Source organism: Ochotona princeps, chromosome 1, assembly GCF_030435755.1.
Source record: "Ochotona princeps isolate mOchPri1 chromosome 1, mOchPri1.hap1, whole genome shotgun sequence".
Taxonomy (NCBI): Eukaryota; Metazoa; Chordata; class Mammalia; order Lagomorpha; family Ochotonidae; genus Ochotona; species Ochotona princeps.
In genome coordinates this window covers 84210284-84234965 of record NC_080832.1, presented here as the reverse complement: position 1 = coordinate 84234965, position 24682 = coordinate 84210284, and the positions used below count along the sequence as shown (strand labels likewise).

Here is a 24682-nt window from a genome sequence, read left to right as displayed (position 1 = left end):
TCCTTTTTTCATTATTTTATACGCTTTCATTACAACAGTCCTTTTCCCTTTCAAAATTAGTTCCTTTCCTAAATATAAAAGCATTGCTTACCTCTTAAACTAAAGCTATGTTGAAATAGCTTAATTTAGTGACTTCTAGCTAACTCTCCAGGGTTCTCAAATCATTTAGGGCTGGGTTTTCAATGAGGAAAAATGTCAAAAAAATTATATCCGGTCTTCTTTGGAGCTCACTGGCTCCAACAGTTTGACGACAGATGAAGGGATCACAGCTATCACCCTGGGCTCTTGCTTCTCCCAAATAAATAGACTTAAGTTAGAGGTCTTGTGATTTTTGAAAATATTGTTTTTAGGTTCTTAAGCTTTTCATGCCTATAAAAATGAACATAATTATTTAATATGGTAATGGATAACTACTATTTATACATGTAAGTTTTTAGTTTAATAGGATTAGTTGTAACTTTCATGCTTGTTTTTGCATTTTTCAGTATGTCTGTAATAAAAATACGTTTTAAAATTCTTTTGGTATGAATTATTGGCTAAAAACTGCTACTAATGCTTATGATTTCTTGGAAATATTTCCTGTGTTCAGTTCTATATATAGATCGAATGTTTTAAAATATAAATTTAAGAGTTTCCCAACAATAAGCTTCATTGAAATTCATAAGTAATATTTTCTGCAAAATACTGACTGCAAATTTATCTTTTAAAATAACTGATGTAGAAGTGGTAATGTTTTAACAAAACATACATACATAGTTTGTCCTATTCCTGAGCACCTTGCAAGTTTCATGCATATATAATAGTTGATAGAAAATCTTAATACAAAAAAAATTCTTCAAATGCTGACAAAGAATAAGAGATATACCTTGAAAACAGAATATTAATTGCTTGCCTTTCATACTATTTTATTAATTTTTATTTTCCAAAATGCATTAGGTTATATTCAGTTTGAGTGAAACATGTTATTTCCTCAAATATAAGAATTTTACCTTCTTTCATTAAGATGTCAGTAATTTTCCCCTTCTCTTTCACTTTTCTACTGAGATATCATTTATAAACAATAAAGTACGCAGATATGACATGCTTTTCTGATGAGTGTTGGCAACTCAAGATGCAGCGTATAGCATTATCACTCCGAAAACACATGTATACTCTCCTCTCTGTCGCACACACACGCACACACTTTGTACTCACAGGGGAGTACTTTCTGATTGCCTTCATTGGCTACTTTTTCCTGCTGTTGAATTTCATAAAAATCAAATTCTAGAGTAAGATAACTCACTTCTGGCTTCTTTGCTTAAAAATATTATATATATATATATATATATATATATATATATATATATATAAAATTCATTAATTATCATCGTGTTTATCAGTAATATATTCTGTGAATGTACCAGATTTTTTCTTGTAAGTTCTTCTATTGACCAGCAGTTGTGTGATTTGTACTTTTATACTGTCATAAATTATACTACCATAAACATTTTAGCCAAAAGGCTTTTGTAGAGCTGTGATTTTATTCCTCTTGTGTAAATATCTAGCAATCAATGTTTTGAATCATAGGGTAACTTACTTTTTATCAATTGTGAAAGTTTTTTGTAGATTCTGAATGCAATTTCTGTATACCTACATGCAACTAATGTGTGTGCGCATGTGTATCTATCATTCAATAATGTAAGATGTATAATGCAAATATTTTCTCTCCATCCCAGATAGTGTTCTTTTAATTTTGCTGTATCTTTCGGGAGAAATGTTGATGAATTTAATAGTTAAATATTTATTGCTAGTAAGTAATTAGTAATTTTACCTAATGTCTTAACTACAATATTATTCAAAGTAATGGGGTCATTTTAAATTGCATAGCAATGAAATTATACATAAACTGAATGTATGAAGACATTGCCACATTTATCTTTTTTTTTGCTAATGTTCTATTTTTTGATTGATTTGTTAGACAATTTTATACATTAGTGAAAAATAGAGAAGTTTTCAACATAGCAATTATTTTGTTTTGGAGAAAACTGTTTCATTGTCTTTTGAAACTTCACTAATAGGTAACATATCCATAGGATCTATCTATCTACCTATCTATCTATGGAATACAGTTATTTTCCAGTAGCATGTATGAAATGTAAGTATAAGGAATGTAACTATTAAGAATTTTTAGTGTTTGTAATATTTCTATTTTACTATTAACATGGCACTTGTAGTCCATCTACTAGGGTGGTTACATTGTAATTTCCCTCTACCGAGCTTAGGAATTGCAAAAATTTTTAACATGTGCTATAGCATTTTAGTTATTTTGTATTTAGTTATTTATTTCTTAGTTTACATTTTAAACAAACAAAAACTCTGGACTTTATACTAAAGAAGGCTAGTGTGCTCCTTTGGTGAGTTTATGTCATACACTTAAACATTAAAGATTAGTTTACTGAAGTATGCATGCATGTCTGTAATATAAATTAGAATGAAGAGTGAATAATACAGAGTTGAAAACTGTTATATTATTTGGAAGATTAACTTTCTAAGAATCAGCTGATCTACTTATTCAATGGACCAAAACGTAAGACATTTATGCTTGTTAGATAATTCTATAAATGTTTTAAGATGATAGTCAATTTTAAGAGTCATATTTGTTCTTTGACAATACAGTTTATGATAACTTTTCAAGCATGGATTATGTATCCCTGGGGGGATGTATGTTCCTCATGTATTGCAGTTATTAAGTGTCATGTTATTTTTCCCAAACTGAATATTATGTCTTAGAAAATACTACATGTTTTGTTTTGTTTTGTTTTAGAGATGACTAATGAATGTTAACATTTCAAAGATCTTAAAAGTTAGACAACAAAAACAAGCTTATTAACTTTTTTATCCTAGTGGTGTTTTTTTTGTAAGTATTTGACCCTGAAATCAATTCCTTTTTTTTTTTAAGATTTATTTATTTATATTACAAAGTCAGATATACAGAGAGGAGGAGAGACAGAGAGGAAGATCTTCTGTCCGATGATTCACTCCCCAAGTGAGCGCAAATGGCTGGTGCTGCGCCGATCCAAAGCCAGGAGTCAGGAACTTCTTTCCAGGTCTCCCACGCAGGTGCAGGGTCCCAAAGCTTTGGGCCGTCCTCGACTGCTTTCCCAGGCCACAAGCAGGGAGCTGGATGGGAAGTGGAGCTGCCAGGATTAGAACTGGCGTCCATATGGGATCCTGGCGTGTTCAAGGCGAGGACTTTAGCCACTAAACCACGCCGCCGGGCCCAATCAATTCCTTTTTGCTGTAGCATGACCAGCATTGGAGATGGATGTGATGTGCAATTGAGGGAAGAACAAATAAGACAGACACAAGATGAGGATGACCAAAGAGCAAAGCTGGAGAGAGACCCCTTCTCTAAGGAAGCAGATCAACCTGGAAGGCTCCTGCCTCATTTTTTTATTGAATGTCTTGGGGAATGAAATTGTAAGAATTGATGTGGCACAAATTTTGTTAGCTATATTTCATATAGATGTTAATGAGCCAGTGTTTGATGATTAGGAGCATGGCCCAAGTACAGAAGTCAGTACATAACTGTCTCAAGGCTTTCTTAAAGCACGCAGTATCATGGCCTTGGACCATTGGCCAATGGTACATCGTCACTCATGGGCCTTAACGTTGGTCTAGGACTTTGGCCCACTGTCCAACCATTGCCCACTGAATTTGACCTAGGTCTGTGTCACCAGTAGAGTGGTCAAGATCCCTGATACAGTATGTCCTTTTCCTTACCAAGTTACTCTGATAGGTTTACGAACTGAATGTGGCACTGTTCTATAACAGCCAGTTAATTCTTATGGAATGTTTTCATGAAACATTCCTTTAAAATGCTAATTTTGAGTCATCTTTCAACTTTGGCAAGATATCATCACCATAATAGGTATAATTCTCTATATATCCACCAGATTCTAGACTGCCTGTATGGCCAAATAGATTTTACACATTTAAAAAATTTACTCTTTAGTTTTTCTTCATCATGTGCAAAAACTTTTAAGATTTGGGTATTAAAGCTTTTAACCATTCTTTTTCTTCATGATTCATTTTTCATTGTGTAAAAAGGATTTCACATAAAATATTAGCATACTAGAAACTGAAACTTGTGACCATGAACAAAAAATATGAACATGTGAACTAAGTCAGCTGAGGTTTTCTAGTAAGTTAATTTTTTTCATATTCTCTTGTCCAAAGAAAAACTGTTCATTTTTTTTGTAATAGTAAAGAAACATCATTCTTTCTGGTGCTAAATTTTGAAAAAAAGGTTACATGGGGATTTATGGAAAGAGATCAAGCTGATGTATCAGTCAGTGACTGCACCATTATTTAACAGTAAAGGCAGAAGCCACCTTCATCCAGCTATTTCTTGTATCGACCTATCATAGAAGCTAAGGGCACAACATTAAAATGCAGTTCAGGGAAAGCGCTTTTGTGAGGACTGTGATAATATGATTCAAGTTATGACAACTTCTTGTGGCTTAGTTTTCTCTTAGGAAAGACCTCTACACTCTGGTGCAGTGAATGCCTGGCCCAATCTGCCTCAGTAGTCCCTAACACTTGCTGAATACCTTAGATTCACCACAGAAGCTGAGAATTTAGTAAGTCCACAGTCAAAGCTTTAGCCCAGTAGGTCTGGGCTGGAACTCAAGGAAGTATTGCCTTTGAATCTCTGTAGGTGATTCTGAGATCCGATCAAGTTTAGAGATGCTGTGAAAGGTTTCTCCTGTTTTATAATTGTCCTTTTGGTGTAGCCCGTTTGCCTGGGTTCTAAATCTGAGTTTCTTTTCATGCTTGTGGACCTAGGGTTAAATTATTGTACCACAAAGGATGGCAACCTTTAAAAGAACCATGTGTGAAAAAAAAATTGTTTCTGGAGCAGTTGGGTCTCAGGAATACCTGTCTGGTGAGGAAAAGATAAGACCAGAGAAAAAGAGAGTGAACAGAGGCTAAAAAGGATGGAGGAATGCCGAATTCAACTATATGCAGAGATTGTCTTTTGGAAAGTTAACAAACTATTCTCTACAACTTTTTGAGGATAGACTTTGGAACAATGAGGGTTATACAAATGCAGATATCAATAAATGTTTGAAAATGAGTGTGCTAATCAGAAATTTTTAACTGTGGAATCACTTCTCTCAAAGCAAGTGAATTATCTGTGAACAGCAGAAACACAGATGCTATAGAAATTAATAGCTTTGATAGATGGGGTGGAAATTTAGTCATTGTTTGAAGATCTCTAATATTTTTTCCTATAAACTTGAGGTTGGAAATAAGAGGTTAATGTCAAGTGCATGCCAGGATGGAAACTCTGGGAGTGATGCTTTCAGGGGGAAGTGAACATTTTTATACATAACTAAGAGCAGTTTATAACCTTGGAGAACACACAGTGATGGTATATACATACATATTAAAAGTATAGCATGGCCTGGCACAGAAGCCCTGTGGCTAAAGTCCTCAACTTGCACATGTCAGGATCCCGTACGGATGCCGATTCCTATCCTAGTAAGCCTTGCTTCTCATCTAGCTCCCTGCTTGTTGCCTAGGAAAGCAGCCAAGGATGGCCCAAAACCTTGGTTTCCTGAACCCACGTGGGAGACCTGAAAGTGGCTCCTGGCTCCTGGATTCGGATAGGTACAGCTCTGGCCATTGTGGCCACTTGGGGAGTAAGTCAGCGAACAGAAGATATTCCACTCTGTCTTTCCTCCTTTCTGTATATCTGCCTTTCCAATCAGAATAAATAAAAAATTTTTTAAAGTATTGCAGATTTGAGAGAGGCAATTAACTTAGTGGTTAAGAACCTGCATTTTCTAACATATCAGTCACTCAATACCATGTCAATTAACCCCATAATGTTGTAAACTGTTGTTGATGTTGTGTTATGTTATGGCTTTTAATTGGTTGGAATGATATTCTGCCAGCTCTGCCTTTAGACCAGAGATGGTCTCCCCAAGAAACTGTTGAATTGATCTGGACTATAAGATGCTGGACTCTATGCATAGTACATGCTTGCAATGAAAGAAACAAGACTGGATTTGAACTGTACTACTGCAGTAAGGTGGATTAATCCACCATGAGGGGAGGGTGGGGGGAGGGGTTGGGGGAATCTTACAGCCTATGAAACGATGTCATAAAATGAAATGCAATTAAAAAAAAAAAGATGTTAAGACACTGGTTAAGACACTGATTCTCATCCCAGAAAACTGGGTCTAATACCTGGCTCACATGGGAAACCAGAAACTGTCTCAGCTCCTGGCTTTAGCCTATCCCGGTCCTGGATGTTGTGGGCATCTGGGTGGTGTGAACCAGAGGACTGGAATTTTTGTATCTCTCTCTCTCTCTCTCTCTCTCTCTCCCTCTCCCTCTCTCTCTCTCTCTCTCTCCCTCTCCTCCTTCTCTCCCTTCGTTCCTGCCTTCTCCTCTGCCTCTTTTCCTCTCCCTCTGTCCCCCTATAATTCCTAAATAAAATGTTTTAGAAGAATAACAAGTTAGTATTTTGTTATACAAACCAAATACACTGTACATTAACTGTATGTTTTAACTGTACATTCAACTATTATCATTTAATTTAGCATAGGGGAAAAGATAACATTCATTATATTATTAACTGTATGTTTTAGCCGTATTAACATTATATTATTAACTGTATGTTTTAACTATACATTCAACTATTAGCATGTAATTTAACATAGGGGAAAAGAAATAACATTCATTTTATTATTAATTCTGTTACATATTTGATCTTATTTTATTTGTCTTTAAGGTCATTAATTTTAATTAAAGATTAAATACCTTTAGAAGAATAAAATGGTATAGAAATCAAGCAGAGTTCCATTTGTAGAACTAGTGCTGCTGTTAAATGTACAGAAAAGGCTTAGTAAATGTTGTCATGCAGCTGTTTTTTTCAGCCTGTGCATCACATATAATTATTGTGAAGACAGTCAATTAATGTACATAAAGGCATTCGGAGTCTGTATCATTACATAAATGCTCCATAAATGCAAGTTGCTATTGCTGCCATGATCGTTAATGAACAAACAGACTTACTTGCTCTTAAGATGTAACTGTATCACTCAACATGGTACAGAGTAGGTATTTCATTTTTGTTCATTAATGATGCCTAATAACTATGTAATGATTTATAAAGTTATCATAACAGGGCTTCCCAGTGAGGTTTTGGGTCATATTACCATATTGTATCTTATTTGCAAAGTTGACATTTCTTGAATTTCTTCCCATTATGTGGACTGCTGCTATTAAAGTCTTGCCCATGTAAGGACTTGTGTTTCTGGAAGAAGTTGGTTAAGGGTTAATGAGAACCCCTAACCTGGAAGTTTTCCTGGAGTTCAGACATTTGAGTTGAGTTTTGAAAAGACTAAACATTAAAGGAGAAGGAAAAGGGTGCAGGAAATTTGATATAAGAAAAATCAGATAGAGAATAAATTAAACCACAAAATGGTGTCCTACAAATCAGAAATAAAGTTATCTGAATTGAGAAATGGGTTGTCTCAGGAATAGAAAGCAATTTGTTGGGTTAGGACAAATGGTGGGCTTGAAACTAAGTAGTTATGTATGGTGAGGTCCGTAAAGCACTTTTACAGATGAAATGAGAAAATAGGGAGAAATGAAACTCAAAGAATACATTTGGGCATTTCATTCAGAAGAAAGGTCCATTAAGAAAAATGGCAATCTCAAGAGCTTTCTGAAATGAATAGTTAGCTTTGGTGATTAAAATAGGGTGGGAGTGGCATGAAGGTTCTGAACATCAATGTTGGGGGGAGTTAATTGATGATGGTGTAGAATTTAAAAGTGTTTGAGAAGGATCATAAAGTCCCAATACAACACATTTTCAGATATGATTGTCCCTATTTTTTTCTTTAATTTCCTAAACAAGTGAATTGGTTGAAAAAAAAGTTACAATTAATTGAATGTAATGCCTGAAATATTCCAGTAATACTTTTCCAAGTTTTATTTTCCCATTTTATTTTATCTATTTAAAACCCACTTATATCCCACCAAGGAACCATTATTGACTGTTCAGTAGATATTTGTTTAGCTATCTGGCTCCCTGATGAGGGAAGAGAATGAATGCTTTGTGGAGAGAAGGCATATTGAGATACATAAAATCAACCTAAAATCATTATTCAAAGAGCTGTGGTTTTGTGACTCAAAGAAAAAGAAGAAAACTGTTAGCTGTAAAAGGGTCTTGGTGGTTATTATTATTATTATTCATTTTTTACAGATAACATCCACTCTCCTTTCTACAACCAAATTTCACTTTTTACCTAGAACTTTCAGACTATTAACAATTCTTACCTGGTCACTATGCCTGATTCTCATACAAAATAGCAGTGGGATAGAGAATATGAAACAAAGAAAGGCTAGTGCTTACCAACTGAATTATGGTCCTTGTCTCTGTAACCAAGGGAAATTCATTTCAGGATCTCAGAAATCCACAAATGCTCAAGTTCCCATATAAAATCAAGTGGTACCAACTATTTACATGTAACCTATGCAATCTTTATGTATGCATACTTTAAGTTATCTCCTTATTATATCTAAGACCTAATACAATGCAGTTGCTATGTAAGGAGTGATTGTACTGTATTTTTGAGGAACAATTATAGGAAAATTGTCTGTACATGTTCAGTACAGATCAGTCTTTCCACACTATTTTCTACCTCCAGACAGATCTGAGGACCTATGTTCTAAGAGGCAGTCTGTTCAGTTTCAACTGTTTGTCTCTTGCTGAAGTTTTAATGACACTGAAATTATTTCTTTCCCCAAAATAGATATCATATTATATACCATGTTACTTTGAAATGACACATGGTGCTCCTAAGAAGAAATAGTGCTTTACAATTAGATTTGTAACTTGGGAACATTACTAGTTTTCTAATTCACAAAGCACAAAACAAAATTTATGCCATATGACCGGATGACATAAGAAAGACACACATGGGATTCATAGCACAATTCCAGGCCCAGTAGAGGTACTTATGAATTTAAATTGGTATCATTTACTCTTATTTTCCTGTTCACTTTTCATATTTAAATAGGTTTATACTTAGAATTCTTGTTTTGCTAAATTCCTTTTTCAAATTATACCATCATTTTCACCTTTCACTGAGACTGTTAATGTTCTTATTTAATGTGATGTGATTGCCAACTAAACAGTCTCTAATTTCTCCCTTGTTCAAGTCAATGATTGTTTCTCCAAATAGGACAGTGGTTCTTAGTTGGACTGAAAGACACACCAATTAGCTGTGAAGGGTGCCGGAACTGGGAATGCTAAATAATAGTTTCATCTTTAAAATAAAATCTTTTAGCTGAAATAATAATTTCAGTCTGCCCTTTTGACTTTGAGCCCAATGTGCTTTCCATGATGAAAGAGAGTAGGACTTGAGTTTATGTAACTGCAGTCCATGTTAATATGTTTCCGGGAAGCGCCATCCGTCCTGGGTGCCAGAGGAACCAGGCAGAATCTGCTGATCCAGACCATGAACTTTCCCTTGCTAGAGAAAATGGATGTCCTTTCAGTTTTTCTGATGTTCTCCCTAATTACTGTGAATTAACACTCCCAAGTGAGTTTTACTTTCTTTCTTTTAAAAAAAAATATATCAGTCTAAATTTAAAAGACTATACTACCTGAGCAGACTTCCATTTGCCTAAATAATTCAAATGGGCAAGAATTAATGTGAGAAGGAGACAAAGAGTTAGCTGAAGTTAGAAGCCTGGTGGCGTGTGCTCCAACCAGGCCTCTCTAGGATTCTTAAACACAGGAAAATTAGATGGGCCTGGTATGGTGGCCTAGTGGTTAAAGTCCTCACCTTGCATGCGCCAGGATCCCATATGGGTGCCGGTTCTAACCCTGGCAACCCTGTTTCCCATGCAGCTCCCTGCTTGTGGTCTAGGAAGGCAGCTGAGAATGACCCAAAGCCTTGGGATCCTACACCTGTGTGGGATATCTGGAAGAAGTTCCTGGCTCCTGGCTTCAGATTGATGCAGCTCTGGTTGTTGTGGTCACTTGGGGAGTGAACCATCGGACAGAAGATCTTCCTCTTTGTCTCTCCTCCTCTCCGTATATCTAACTTTGCAATAGAAATAAATAAATCTTAAAAAAAAAAAGAAAGTTGTCTGTGAGGAAGGAAGAAACTAAACCTAGTAAGCAGGAGAGAACACCTCTAACATATTAGCTTTTAAGATACGGTGACTCCACTCACTAGTGAAAACATAGCTATTAGTGTATGATAGTTGAGAGAATTTCCTCCAACATTCTACCCCCTACCCTGCTAGCACAGAGTTGAGTTGAGTTGCTTTATGTTTCTAGGGATTGTCAGAACTGTTGGGAAGTCATAAAGATTTTTGTCATCCTCAAAACCTTTCCAAAAAGCAAATATCTTCACACATTGTCCAGCTAGAATCATTTTGGGGACACTGTAATGATGGTTTTGGGGTAAAAGGAAAAGGGATATTTTGAGATCCTCCAATCAATTATTTCATCTGGGCCCTGTTCATCTCCTTGGCCAATTTGTCTCCTACTTAAACTCTCCACTTCTCTTTCCCTCCCCTTCCAGGCCCTATTTCTATTCTCCACCTGCCCTCCTCTCCTGTCTCCTCTACTTTTCTTTGCCTTTAGCTGTTTCCTTTCCCAAGGTTAATTCCTGTGTCCAGAAATGTACCATTTGGTAATTGAAAACTCTCTTCCCTTCTTCATTCCTTCTTTTCTCAGTTCAGCTTTGGCTTGCATTGGCATCAGTTGGTTCCATTCTGTATCTCCACTTTCACATTGATCCACTGATACGCTACTCGAGTTCCATGTCTTGGAGAGTCTAAAACAGCACTACATATCTCAATGTCTTTGAAGCTTCCCCTTTAGCCACGCTGCATTAGTTGTTGCTTTCTTTTATGGAAACATCTTACTTCTTATTAAGTTTTGTTATTGTTGTTCTTTGTGGAATAATGTATGTTTTCCCTAGAGATTTAGTGGCAGTAAATTCTGGAACTCTCGCAAGCAGCAAGTGTCTTTTGGAAAATGCATGTAGGTTATTCATAGAAAAACTGGACAAGGCAGCATGTAACAAAAAAACAGTAGATACACTTAAATCCATAGTCAGGTACAATATTTCAGAAATTTGGGAAAATAAAAGAAACCAATTGTATTGACAGAAAATAGTGGCTGGAATTAAAAGGGATTAATATGTATTTTTGAAATTTTGAAAACAACATTAGGATATTGTAGAACTAAACCTAGTAGAATTACACAGTCTAAAGTATGATGAACAAGGTGAGTTTGAAATATCCAGAAGATCTTGGAATTAAATTGTTACCTATTGTTGTCTTGTTAGTCCTTGAAAAATTTGTGTATTCACTCTTTGAAATCCCCCCAAACTCTTATGAATCTTGAATCTTGTTACTTCAGTATGGTAGAATTGTTGCTCCTTTGCCTAGTTTTCGGAGTAGTTTCTGACCTCTTCCAGGAGCAAGTCAGCAACCCTCATTCATTGTAAAGATAAGTTAACTGGTTCTCTTTCTTCATAATAAGGAATCTACCTGTTTTCAAAGTCACTTTTCAAAATAGGAATTATGGAGATGTGACTTTTGATGGTTCCCTGACTACACGTTGGAGGAATATCTAGTCCTGTTAGGCTGTGATTAGTTCATCTGTTTCCTTGAAACACCGACATTGGCTTTTCTGCTATAGAATTTGTCCATCTTCATCTTATGGGTGACAGTAATTATATTCACCTGTTATCTGTTAAATTGACATGAATACATGCATTTAGTATAAAAACTGAATTAAATAATATTTTCAGCTTTTCTTCCTCTACATTGTGTGAATGGAAATTAGATCAATTTTGAAGATATTCTTCAAAAATGTATTTAAAGAGATTTTTATTACTTGAACTCTGTCTTGCAAACGATGTTACTTTTATTTTTTCTGGTTGTTTTTCCTATAGAAGTCCTTTCTCTGTATCTTAGATTACTTGTCTAGAGTAATTCCACATTTCTCTTTTAGTGAAATTTTATCATTGTTCTGATGATAAATTTGAAAAATATTGGCTTATGATGTTAGTATAATGTTTAAAAATATATAGAAATAGGGCCCAGCACAGTGGTCTAGCGGCTAAAGTCCTCGCCTTGAACATGCCAGGATCCCATATGGGCTTCGGTTCTAATTCCAGTGGCCCTGCTTTTCATCCAGCTCCCTACTTGTGGTTTAGGAAAGCAGTCAAGAACGGCTCAAGGCCTTGGAAATCTGTGCTTGTGCGGGAGACCCAGAAAAGGCTCGGGCTCCTGGCTTCGGATCGGCTCAGCTCTGGTTGTTGCAGTCACTTCGAGAGTGAATCATCAGACGGAAGATCCTCTCTCTCTCTCCTCCTGTCTTTATATCTGACTTTGCAATAAGAATAAATAAATCTTTAAAAATATGAAATATTTTATGTACATATATAATGAACCAGTGGTATTAAATATTACATAATTATTAAGTATTAAGTAAATATTTAAATATGCCTGGCGATAATGCACTTTGTAAGTTTATAATCAGTGTTTTCCCATATCTAATGCCATTTTAAATGTTAAATTTGAGGGCTGCATGGAATGGGGGCATAGATATTAACTTTAATGTCAAACTGATTTGAATTTATGTCTTGGCTTTTTAAGATATCAATGCTTGCCATTTACCTTTGTAAAAATAATTTAACCTGCTAGATTCACATTTTCTTCATCTCTCAGTGGAATAATCATATTCTCTTGCAGAATAGTGCGCAGATTACATTAGATATGCTGTGAATGTTTTGGTACATTGTAGATATTTAAGTTTTTCTTATTTTCCTACCTTATTTTAAAAATCTCAGAAGGGGACTTTTTCTTATTATTAAGAAACATGTTCATGTACAGTGATCTTACAGTTTTATTTGATGGAAAATTACCTAGAATTTACTCTGAATCATTTTTTATCTGTTAATTTGTCAAGCTTGATGTGTATAGAAATGTGTACTTTCCTACTACTCATTTAACAAAGGGGTGGTGAGTTGCTCTAATATGTCAGACACAGATGTCAATGAGCCCTCCCCCCCAAAAAAAAACAATAGAAACAACAAGGCCCTCTGATCTTGAATAACTCATATTTCAACAATAAGAGACAGTACATTTCAGTCCATGGTAGAACAAATGAAAGGGCGCTTGGAAAGTCATGTATGTGCTGAGTTAAGGCAGATTGTAGTAGCCGTAAGTAGGATGATCAGTGTAGAAACCATCAAAATTTGACCTTTCAGCAAAGATTTGAGAGATATGTGAATATTAGTCATGTTAATTTTGGGGAACAGCATTCCAGACAGAAGGAAGGATTAATGCAATACTCTTAAGGCAAGAAGTGGTTGTGTGGAGGATAATGAGGAGATGATCACCTGAGAATTCCAGTCTTCATTGTGAGTAAACTGTGGAACGCTTATAGGATCTTTAGTGGAGGTATCAGGATATGACTGCTATTTCAAAAGAACCACTCTGGCTGTCGTGTTTAGAATAGCCTCTAAGACAAGGACAAGGGTACATGTTGGACAACCAGCTAAAAGTCTCTAGTGGGAGTGCAAGTAACAGATAATATTGATGTGGGACAGGACAGGGATTGAGAAAATGTCAGGTTCTGTGTACATTTTGAACATTTATAAGTTGGAACCCCATTGTGAGGATAAAAAGAAGAGCCAGATTTGAAAATTGGGTCCAAATGGCTGGAGAAATCTGTTATAGACGGTTAAAATGGAGATGGCTTTTGGAGGATCAAGTTTGGGGACAGGGGAGCAGGAATGACTGCTAGGAGGTGTTTTCAAGAGGTCTGGTAGATATACAAGTGAATATATGGACAATGTAGTTAGATATCTGATGTTGAAATCAGAGACCAACGAGACAGATTTTGGTAAGTTTGTGTATATTTGAGGCATTAGCCATTTAGAAGAATGGCCTGAAGCACTCAATGGAAAGTTTAAGGGTGACATGGCTAGTAAAGAGCCTCCAAAGTAATATCTCATTGCTTTCCTGTTCTAAGTATTAGTAATCATTGATCACACATACAGAAAATTGTATAATTAAAAATTTTTATTTTCTCCATTTTATATTATTTTAAATACCCTTACAATCTACTAGAATAAAATGCAGACCACCATAATAATAGCTTGGAAGTTAGCACATGTGCACCTAGTTCTCTAGCACTATTTGGATTTAATTGTTGATTCCACTGATGATAGTAAAGTTCAAAAACGGAGAACGAAATTAAAATGGCATCATCTGTTATGATGTGCACAGTAGCTAGTTTCCTGACATAACTGATGAATGTTAAGACAATCTGAACTTCAAATTCAGATGAAATTTTCGAAAATAGTCATGGTGTTTATTTTGGGAAGAGGCACAGAGGGTAGTGACTGCAGGCACCAAAATGGAAAGTCAAAGAGAGAAAGTAATTATGTAAATTGTGTTTCTTGAAAGCAGAGTTTTTAATTCTCATGCTCTATGTGTCTGGAAGCACATTTAGTTCCTGTTTGGAGAGATGAAAGCCTTACCATAGCCTCATCTGCAGGCTGTGGCAAAGTGAATTCCTCCCGTGTGTACATGCATAGAAGAGTAGAAGTGGTTGAGTAGGCAGTTGGCAGACATTCATTGCATTGATTGCAGTCATTCATAAAACCCAGCAGTGCTAAGGGTGGAGTCAGGAGGCACAATCCCTTGAGGTGGTTGCAGAGTGGCTTCTTTGCATAAATCTTCAGTAATGCTCCAGTGGCGAGGAATTGGTCATATGTGGTAAGAAGGCTGAAAGTGTCCATGTCATAAATTCTTGAGTAATTAATGATGTTGCAAAGAATAAGGGATTTAAGCCCCTGAGCTAGTCTATCAATCCTGTATGATTCTGGAAAGTCAGCATTTTAGCATTGTTTGTGGACTGTTTATATCTGGCTGATGGAATGAGTGACTCATGTAGAGGAACAGACACTTAAGAACTGCAGCATACTGAAAGTACCAGGATCTATATCATTACACTATGTCTAATACGTGGGAGATAATGGAAATTCTAGGATAAACAATATATTAGAATCATCAAAACTATTAAAGCATTATCCCTCTAAGCTGTGGCATAATTCAATTATAATTTAAAAATGGTGATACACAAATAGTCTTTTGAGTACATGATATTTTTGTATATCTTGATCTGAATGTAAGGTAGTTCTTTGTTTTTTGTTTTTTTTTTTCTTTTTGATATCCAGAGGAAATTGTACCTAAAAAGAAACTGAATTCAAAACTGTAGAAATAAATATTATTTGAACTTTGAGTTCTCCCAAAATTGTGGAATAGTAAGCATTCTGAAATAGTGTTCTCCAACTGAAACTCATATTTAGTAGTTGGCTATATCACTCTAATCCTCAACATACATCCTATGGTTAGAATGTTTGGTAGCATGGAAAATGTGTTGCTATCCTGTTTTACTTATAGAAATTAATTCTATAACAGAAAAATACAAATAACAAATATTGCTTGTAAAAATTGATGTTTTATTTTCATTATTCAGCAAAAGTTTAGAGTTCAGAAATTCACATTTGATCTTAGCCAAAAGGCTGAGAAATGTTAGCGTTCAGAAATTCAAATGAGAAGCAGCAGCAGTATATCAGTGATCATAATTTCAACCATGATCACCATGTCCTTGACGTTAGATGGAAGTTTTCTTCCAAAGACAGTTAATGAAAGTGTTTTCCTTAGAAACTGACCATTAGGGTTGACTAAGCTCTATGTTTGCCAGAAAATAGTTACTTTAAAACAAATTTAGGGCAGACTCTAAAGTTGAAAATTTCTTTTCTTCAAAGTCTTTGTATAAATACCTGAGAGTCAAAGGGAAAAAAGAGAAACCAAGATTCCTCACAGATATAATTAGATTTTTACCAACTTGGTGATATTTCAGATGGTTTCACAAACTATTGCATACAGATTACACATGCTGCATATGCTATTTTTAATTGAGTGAAAATTGCTAAAGATTTCCACTGCTTTGAAACTTAGCTTCCTGGGCATTGTACCTTTTATAAATCGGATCAGTATTTGGGAGCTCAACATTTTTCTGTTTTCTCATTGTTGCGTTCCTAAATGTTCTCTTGACATGGTTGACCTCCCAAATAAGCTGGAATGGAAACAGGAGTTTTTGTCATTATTGTGGATGCTTTTGACTCCCGTCTCTTGACTCAACCATTGAGAATCAGCCAGTGAGCATCACTCAGTGATAAATACCCTGTTACTTTACTGTGATCCCAAGAGGAAAAGGTGTAGTGAGATTTTGAAATGACGCTGTTTTCTTTACTTGTCATGTTATGTATTGATTTCTAAGTCTTCCCTGACCTTGTTTGAACAGCAGTGTGTGTGTGTGCACGTTCCTGTGCGTTGTGTCCACGTTTCCCTGTATCATTTCTTTCAGAAGTGGAGAATATTGCCATGCACCTTTTAGCTCTAGGAAAAGTTTATCCAGTACTCCCTCACCAGTGGTTCACTTCTGGAATAACATAATTGGATTTAACTATGAGCAGTGTAATCAAATTTCCAAGAAGCATCCAGGGAAGTTGTTGAAACCCAGATTCAGACTTGAGGACTCTGGGTCCTGTGGGGCATTTCCATTTAGCAAAATCTGAAATATGAGGTCTCCATGTTGTAATCAATGTTTGGTTTAAAGTATTTGAGGAGAAGGAATATCTGAGTTATCTTAAATACAACTTCATATTGAAGTTTTTATTTTTTTTTTTTACCATTGATATTCTCCAGTGTTCATTCAGCTCTGTTCACATGAGAATAAAAAGATTGTCTCTTGCTGCCCTTTGTTTGGAGCTATGTTATATTGACCACCCTATGCAGTTTTTTTCCTGTGATAGAACATTTAAGATAAAAGACCTTTTATTATTTTCTTATTAATTTTTGACTAATCTTCTCTTCCTGCCACGCACACACACACACACACACATACACTTTGCATATGTAATTTTCTTTCATCTCTTCTTTCTCTCAGCATACGAAGGACATTTTGAACAAAGGGTGTGTCTTCAGGCATCTCAGATTTCTTTTTGCAATAAGCAGAAAGACTTGTGTGGTAATTATGGTGCGAAACTAGTGTCCATATCTTTCAGTAATATAGCTGAGGCTACATAAAATCCTGTTCAATTTTTAACATATCAGCACAACAGCTGTTCCTATTTTTAAGCTTCATATGTCTTCATATGGTGAGGCCAAAGCTTTCAGTAGCTTTTCTGCTATGGGGAAAGCTGCTGACAATCACTTTATTGACACTAAAAGTGAAATCAAATACAGAGGTTAGCAGAGAGTCTATTTGGGTGCAGTTGAGCTTTAGGAAGCCTGGTTCAAAGATTTCCAACTCCAGGGTTTTGTCAAGGCCCCAAGGTTACTATTGAAAGGGCTTGCAAAGGTTTTTCCTTAGATTGTATTTTCAGTACCATGTTTAATTTTCAGATGTGTTCTGCCCTTTTTATAATTAATAGTGCATTGTGCTGTCTATCATGCGCCCCAGGTGTGTTGTCAGGGACATGGCGAAGCCTGCTGCCTGCAAAACACCAAGAAATGCTGAAAACCAGCCCCACCAACCTTCACCGTGAGTATGGCATTGGTTTTATTGACTGCAAATATCATTTCTTATGCAGACCATTATTTACAGGTTTATTATTCACATTGCATGTGGGAGTAGATACTCTGACTACTGTTGTATATGTACAATAAAAAGGCTACTACTGAATTAGGTAAAATTATCTGGAAATATGAGCTCTGATTTAAATATCTTTGCTAAGTATTTATTCTAATGCCCAATTGAATGGATCGAACTAAAGCAAATGGGCACATTTCTTAGGGCTCTAGTGTGGCAATACATGTGTTTTGTTTTAGTTTCTTACTGTGGACTATATTTAGGCCGAGTCATAAGACTCTGATAAAGTGGAAGAGAAGTGGCACACAGAAAGGGTGCTTTATGGGACCAGTAGGTGTAAATGAGGGAAATGCATGGATACTCTGTTATCCAACCTCCCTACCATGTTATTTAAAGCGAATGAACTCTCCAATTAAATGGATTCTCCATGTAGTTTTCTTTCTATTGATGCGTTCTTAGGTTTACTAAATGACCAACTGAGAGAAGAGTAGGGAGTGGAAAAGAAATCAAATAAGTAAATGCTCAATTTCTAGTTTGGACTTTGATGAGATAAACTATGAAGAGTTTTAAAATTCTGCAGAGCTGTATGATATAGTAAATCCCCTGAATAGAATTATACTACTGGTGAAAAAATTAAATATTTCCTTTAAATGGCTCAGCAAAGGCAATATCTTTAGCATAACGATTACAGCTAAGTTGTTATTACTAGGGAAATACCTCCCTCCAAGGTCTATAGCAAATGTTTTTGAAGCAATATAGCTTCCTAGTGACTTTTAGAAGATTTCTTCAGCTGTCAGAATTCTCTGAAAAAAGATTGATAAACTAGTCAAAGGCTATGGAAAGAAAATTAGATTTTGTAATTATTCTTGCTATGGCAAATTTTTATTAGCACTGACAAAAATTGAAATTTAATAAAATTGAGTTTAATTTTTGCTACCAGAAAAAATTTTATTCAGTGGATTGGACGATCCGTACTGTGCTGTAGAAATTTAAAGCTCTTCATATTTTACCTCACAGAAATCTGCATTTGAGACTCAGAGTTTGCTTATTTAATTTCATCTTTACTCCATGCTTTCTCCTTTAGCTGACATTGAAATACATATGCTTTATATATTACAGAGTAGCACATAATTCAAAATTATTCATGTTTAAGGATATGAAAGTTTGCTAAATGCATTTCAGGATACTCAACAGATGTGTTATAGATTTTATCTCAATTTTATATGTGAATGTAATCTTACATTTAATCAGTATTTTCCCCAAGATATAAAAAATAGTTTTGATATAACTATGGTAAAAGTGATTTGTGATTACACCAAAAGAAGTAAAAACTTGCAAGAAATACTTTAATTGACCTTGTTTCTTCCCCTGGTGAAAGTTCTTACTGAGACCTGTTTTTCTGTGAGGGGATTTTTCTTGATAATCCATAACAGATTGCAGTCCTAACTTTCCATTGTATGTTTTAGAAATTAAAAAGCTCTATGGGATTCAAGTAGTTTCTGGGATTCAAGTAATTTCTGGGAATGTTCTATGAAGAAATGATGCTGATGTTATAGTCAATATTTTTCCACACATTGACATTCTAGTTACAAAGGAACAAAGCTGGAAGTTATATTCCACTTGGTTCCATTTATTTCAAAGTCTGTTTTAAAAATTAGACATTATTAAATATAGAGGTCTCACTGTCATCTTCTCTAACAGGAACTGACAAAGACTTCATAATTTCTTATTTTGCTTTTTTTTACATGTTTTACAGATTATGTTTGTGGAAGGGTATTGAAAATTATGTTGTACCTAGTGAAATTTTCCTCCTGGTCTTAATAACTGTGAATTCCTTGGGTCCTCTCTTTTGACTCTCTGTTTGACTCACTGAGTAATTCCCCTAATAAATTATTGAACTTTTCTGTAGAAACTTGAAGAACTTGGAGTTTATTGCTTTCATTTATTTATTTCATTTATTTTCCTCAGAGGTGGTATTTCTCAGTTAATCTCTCCGTATTCATATAAATATCTTTTTAGGTTAATTTGGTAAGAGCAAAAAAAATAGGGAGAGGATAATTATAGGTAGGCATGAGATTACAAGTTAGTGTTTTGAAATGTATAATTTTTGTTATTCATGAGTATGAAATTCAGTAATCACTGGACACCAGATTTTGTTACTAGCTTTCAGTTGGGTAGAAGAGGATGGAAAATGCAGGAGTACATCTCAGGCTATCATTTTATGACATAACTTATATTTCTATTCATGACAGCAAAGTCAAAATTAAATATGTGTATATATATACATAATATGTGTGTATATATATATACATATATATATATATACACACACTACACTTACTAGTCAGGATTTCACTAGCTGGTTTTAGTTAGGAGAGTGTTACTGTTATACTTGTATCATATGCAAGCAAGAGCATATGTTTACACATAAAATGTACATTGTTTGCATTGGCAGTGTAGAAATGAATATAAATGTGATAGGTGCCCATCTAAAGACAGGTAAATCGATTCATGAAATACTAAGATAGTATAAGGAGAAAATGTGTTGGCCCCAGGGAGTAATAGAGAATATGAAACCTTACACAGAATGAGTAGAATGTAAAGGGGGCAATACTTAGTTGTCAGGTACATTTTATAAGAAAACTTGGGGAAACTACCACGTGGATGGCTGAGTTAAAGAAGTGAATCAAATTTAGGTGTAACTGAACTGTGGTAAGTTCAAATTCTGATAGAATTTTTGTAATCTCTGTATGTGATACAGGAATCTAGATTTAGCAAAGAGGTAAGTCTGTGGACCGAAGCCATCAGTTAAGCGGGGGAAGAGATATCTTCACCAGAGGACACATGAAAACAAAACAAGCGAGAACTCTAGGTAAAACAAGTACTTCAGAAATGAATAAACAGAGCTGAGAAACAATGGTTAAGGAAGCAGGACAACCAAAAACTCAGGTAGAAGGACTCAAAAGGATTAAACAACAATGTTAAATAGAGCAGAAAACCAAAGAATAACGTAAGAAGTTAAAGAAAACATCCCTTGGTTTGGTCACATAAGGTCATTTGATATACATTTTAATATAAAATTGAATGGACGTGTATTCATGGATGCTTGAGGAGAAAGTGAGATGTCAGGAAAATGAGATTGAAATGTAGATAGCATTTTTCTGAAAACTTGGTCTGAGCACAGAAAGAGAGAAATTAAGTGGTTGGTGGGTTGACACAAAACAGAATGACTATATTTATTTTGCTTGATACATCCTATTATGTAAGTCTAGGTGGATAGATACACTTGCCAGTATACTTTATATTCTTGATAACTGTATAAAATTATCCAGAGATTTCCTGTAAGTTACCATTAAAATGTCACTCAGTCATATTTTAAAAGCATGTTGTATGAGTTGTCATGATTACTCAAAGTAACAAATATATCAAAATATTAGCGTTCAGTAGATTGAATCTTTTTCTTACCAGTCTTCAGGTGTAAAATACACAAATTAGAAAAAAATTTCCATCTTAAGAATTTCCTCTCAAGTTAGAGAAGAAATAAAACTCATATAAGCAGATACATTACAAAATTGTGTGATAATACAAACGCTAGACGTATGTTGAAAAGCCAAAAAGTAATTTCTTTTGTCCTTGGGAATGGTGTGCTTAGCAAAGGAGTTACACAAACTTAAAGAGTTACTATGAATTTTGAGTGATTAATAATTCAATAGATGGACAAGTTTGGCATGCAGTATGTCTGAAGAAGAGGAAAGTTACCTTGAAACCCAAAATATCAGGTTATGTTGGGGAAAATTAGAGTCAGTGCTAGAGCTTGTGAGGTTGTATTGCTTTCTCCCCACCCCTTGATTTGATCTTGATATCTCAGCAGGCTGGCTATGAGTTCTAGTCCTGCCTGGAAACGTGCCTTGCTATTCTGTTGAGAGCAAGTTTGTGAAAGATTATCACATTTTTTTTCTTTAAGTATTTCCTAGAGTTTCTGAATAGTGCTGTCAGCTTTACTTTGAGGGAAATTTATTAATTAAGTTATTCTTTATGTGAACATTTTTAATTGTTGTATTGGAGTTAGTATGTATTTCAGGTAAGTGTACCATTGAAGTCCCCACATCTTCAGACAAGCTCACGTTGAAAATTTGGTTCTTTATAACTCTTGAGCCAGTTTTGCTTTGGGGCTATTGATATAACATTGATTTCTTACAACTAGAAAAAAAAGTTAATTTTGTTTGTGTGTCTTGATTATGATCAGGTTCACCATAAAACAATTACCAATGTAGCCTCACAGTCTTGGTTTCATGTAGTTAAGGAGACAATGAGAATATGCCAAAGATCTGTTGATACTAGATATCTAGTAGTGTTGAGGTTTTGATTTTTGTTACTCTGATTGTCTTTGTAAACATTGATAAGCTAGTTTAACATGATGTTTATATGTACTTATTTCTATCTTGTTTTGTTAGTCAGCTGCTCATACAGCCTGAGTTATGGGTTCCATTCAATTACCAAACCAAAAAAAGTGTATGTGTCAGCTCAGCAAGCAAGTTATTTACTGCCAGGGTTTTGTTTTGCCACTCTGTCTTCTTTGCTTCCTCCTTTCTAGAAATCACATTTCTGTGCAGTGATCATCCACTTCCTTGACTGGATCATCTTAAGGACCATCTGTGTGGAGGCTTTTGAAATGGGCATGTGTGTCATGCATACTCTGCTCTCTCCTGCTTCAGAGCTTTAGATGAGTCAGTCTTGAATTGACGGGGAAGCTGTTATCACATTTTTCTTTTAATAGGCACACTTTCTCAGATCTCAAGGACATGACTTATTTTTTTCTCAGCAGTAATATCCTGTGTGTAGACTTATTCATAACACAGGAACTTCTGCGAACCAACAGATAGAGGATCTATAATTAATTTCATAACAGGGATATGGTAGTCAACCTTGAGTGTTAAAAATACAACTCTGGGATGGAGATATATGTCCTATAAGAATGGGGGAAACACCTATGTGTGTGTGTGTGTGTGTGTGTGTGTGTGTGTGTGTGTGTGTGTGTGTATGCATATCTTTACATTTGAAAATATGATTGCCTATTTAAAATCTTATATCCTTTTGCCTAAAATTTGACTTTTAACTTAAAATCACATGTCTAAAATCACAGTTACTTCTTTCATCAGATAATAGACCAAATGAAAACATATCCTTCATATTGTAATGAGTGGATGGAAATTGCAGTCATCATATAACTGAATCACTATGTAGTAGATATGATCGTCAACCTCTGTGGCTTAATAGGACAATCCTATGCCTGCCTGTAACTGAATGACATTAGTATAAATGATTACATGGAAGAAACCCGTAGGCACTGTCACCACCTCACTCACACCCAATCATAAATGCACTGACTCCACTCAAAGATCTGGTGAAGGTCCAATAAGTATTGGGCTCTTACCCACATTTCCATGCTTTTTTGGGCTCCTGCCCCTCTTTTACTCCTATGCCATGAGGTCTTCTCTGCTTCTAAAATTATTTGTATTTTTCACTGAGTCTTATCCAAATTTTCCTGCATGTTGGTGTCAGCACAGATGTAATACCTCCCTACTTGGGAAATCTGTTATATCAGCTTTGGATGAGAAGATAGCATTTAGAGGAAGGAAAGTGAAGTTCTTTCACTGATGAAGGAGTGTGCAGTAGGGGAAGCATGACTTGCCACCTTTTCAGTGAGTTCACTGATTGATACTTCCTGTAACAAGTACTCATGTGCACTGTGTGTAGATCACAGTGTCTGGCACCAGGTATTCAATGAACAAAGTAGAATCCTTGGCTTCTTTTGGAGTATCTAGTATGGGGATGGCATAGAAAGTCTAAGCAGCAAACTATAGATGTCAGTTCAGAAAGGGCCTAAACAAAGTTTTTGATAATGGCTGTGAAAAGTGGTGACAAGTAAAGAAAGACTTGAAAGATGAAGTCAGTTTTGTTAAGAGCCAAAGGGAGGAGAAGGGAGACTGGTATGTACAGTGGTCCTTACCTGGGCCTTATGCATAGCACATACATTTAGGGAATTGAAGCAAGGTCAAAGAAAGTCAGTGTGGAGGACAGGGAAGGCTCCCAGGTCTTGGGATTTTATTCATGCTTTACACTGAAAAGCTTAAAACAAAAGTGGAATAATGATCCAAAATAGTGTAGCAAAAGAGTAGGAGCCACTTGTGGTTGAGGCAGAACTTAATGGTGGGTTGGGCTGTGGCAGTGGTAAAGTGGAATTGAGCTATTAAAGTTTGGGGAACAATGAGACAGAGAAAAGGAATTTGTGCCGTTGTCAAAGTGCAGGAGGTGCCCCATCATGCATGGAGTATTTAATGTGATCAATAGATCTGTTGTGCATTGAGTAATAAAAAAATACATACTAAGTGAAATATGTAAGTTAAAATGTTAAATGTTCATTTTGTTACTTGGATATATTTATATGAACTTCAAATATTGAAGGCAAAATATAAAATGTAGATATTGAAACATGATTAGATCTCCTCCCTTTTGTTTTTGTATGATAAGAAAATATTATTTGAAGTGTAGCTTGAGTGGCCTGAGTGTGGTCAAGAGGATGAGGGGCTGGCCTACATGGGGCAGCAGCCAGTGTAATGGAACAGGAACAAAAACGTAGCTATCTCATACTCTGTGTGCAGCAAGCCTCACTTGTCAAGAAAGAGTGAACACTGGTGGTGGCTGTGGCCAACACAGATCCTGCTGAAAAGCCTGGCCCCAGGGCGTAAGCATCTTCTGTTGTCCTCAATACAAACAGGACTGCTGGGGGATTTCTCCCACCTGGGGACACTATGAACCAATTTATTCTCAGCACTGCTTCTGTAGAGAAGAGTCAGAGGAAAGGCAGGATGACCAAGAGTCCTCATCAAGTCAGGCTGGGCAGGAATATTCCAGGGAGACTGTGGCAGCAGTCCCCATGCCCCTCCAGGAAGAGCTCACATCTGCAGGCTTCAGCGCTCT

General features: G+C 35.6%; 1 protein-coding gene across 1 annotated transcript in view; it reads left to right on the top strand.

The window, feature by feature from the left end:
* Nucleotides 1-24682, top strand: part of RIMS1 (regulating synaptic membrane exocytosis 1) — a 452176-nt gene that overhangs the window by 64633 nt on the left and 362861 nt on the right. Inside the window, 2 exon segments of the mRNA XM_058661479.1 lie at nucleotides 17573-17668; nucleotides 22213-22219. Coding sequence (XP_058517462.1) covers nucleotides 17573-17668; nucleotides 22213-22219 — 103 coding nt within the window.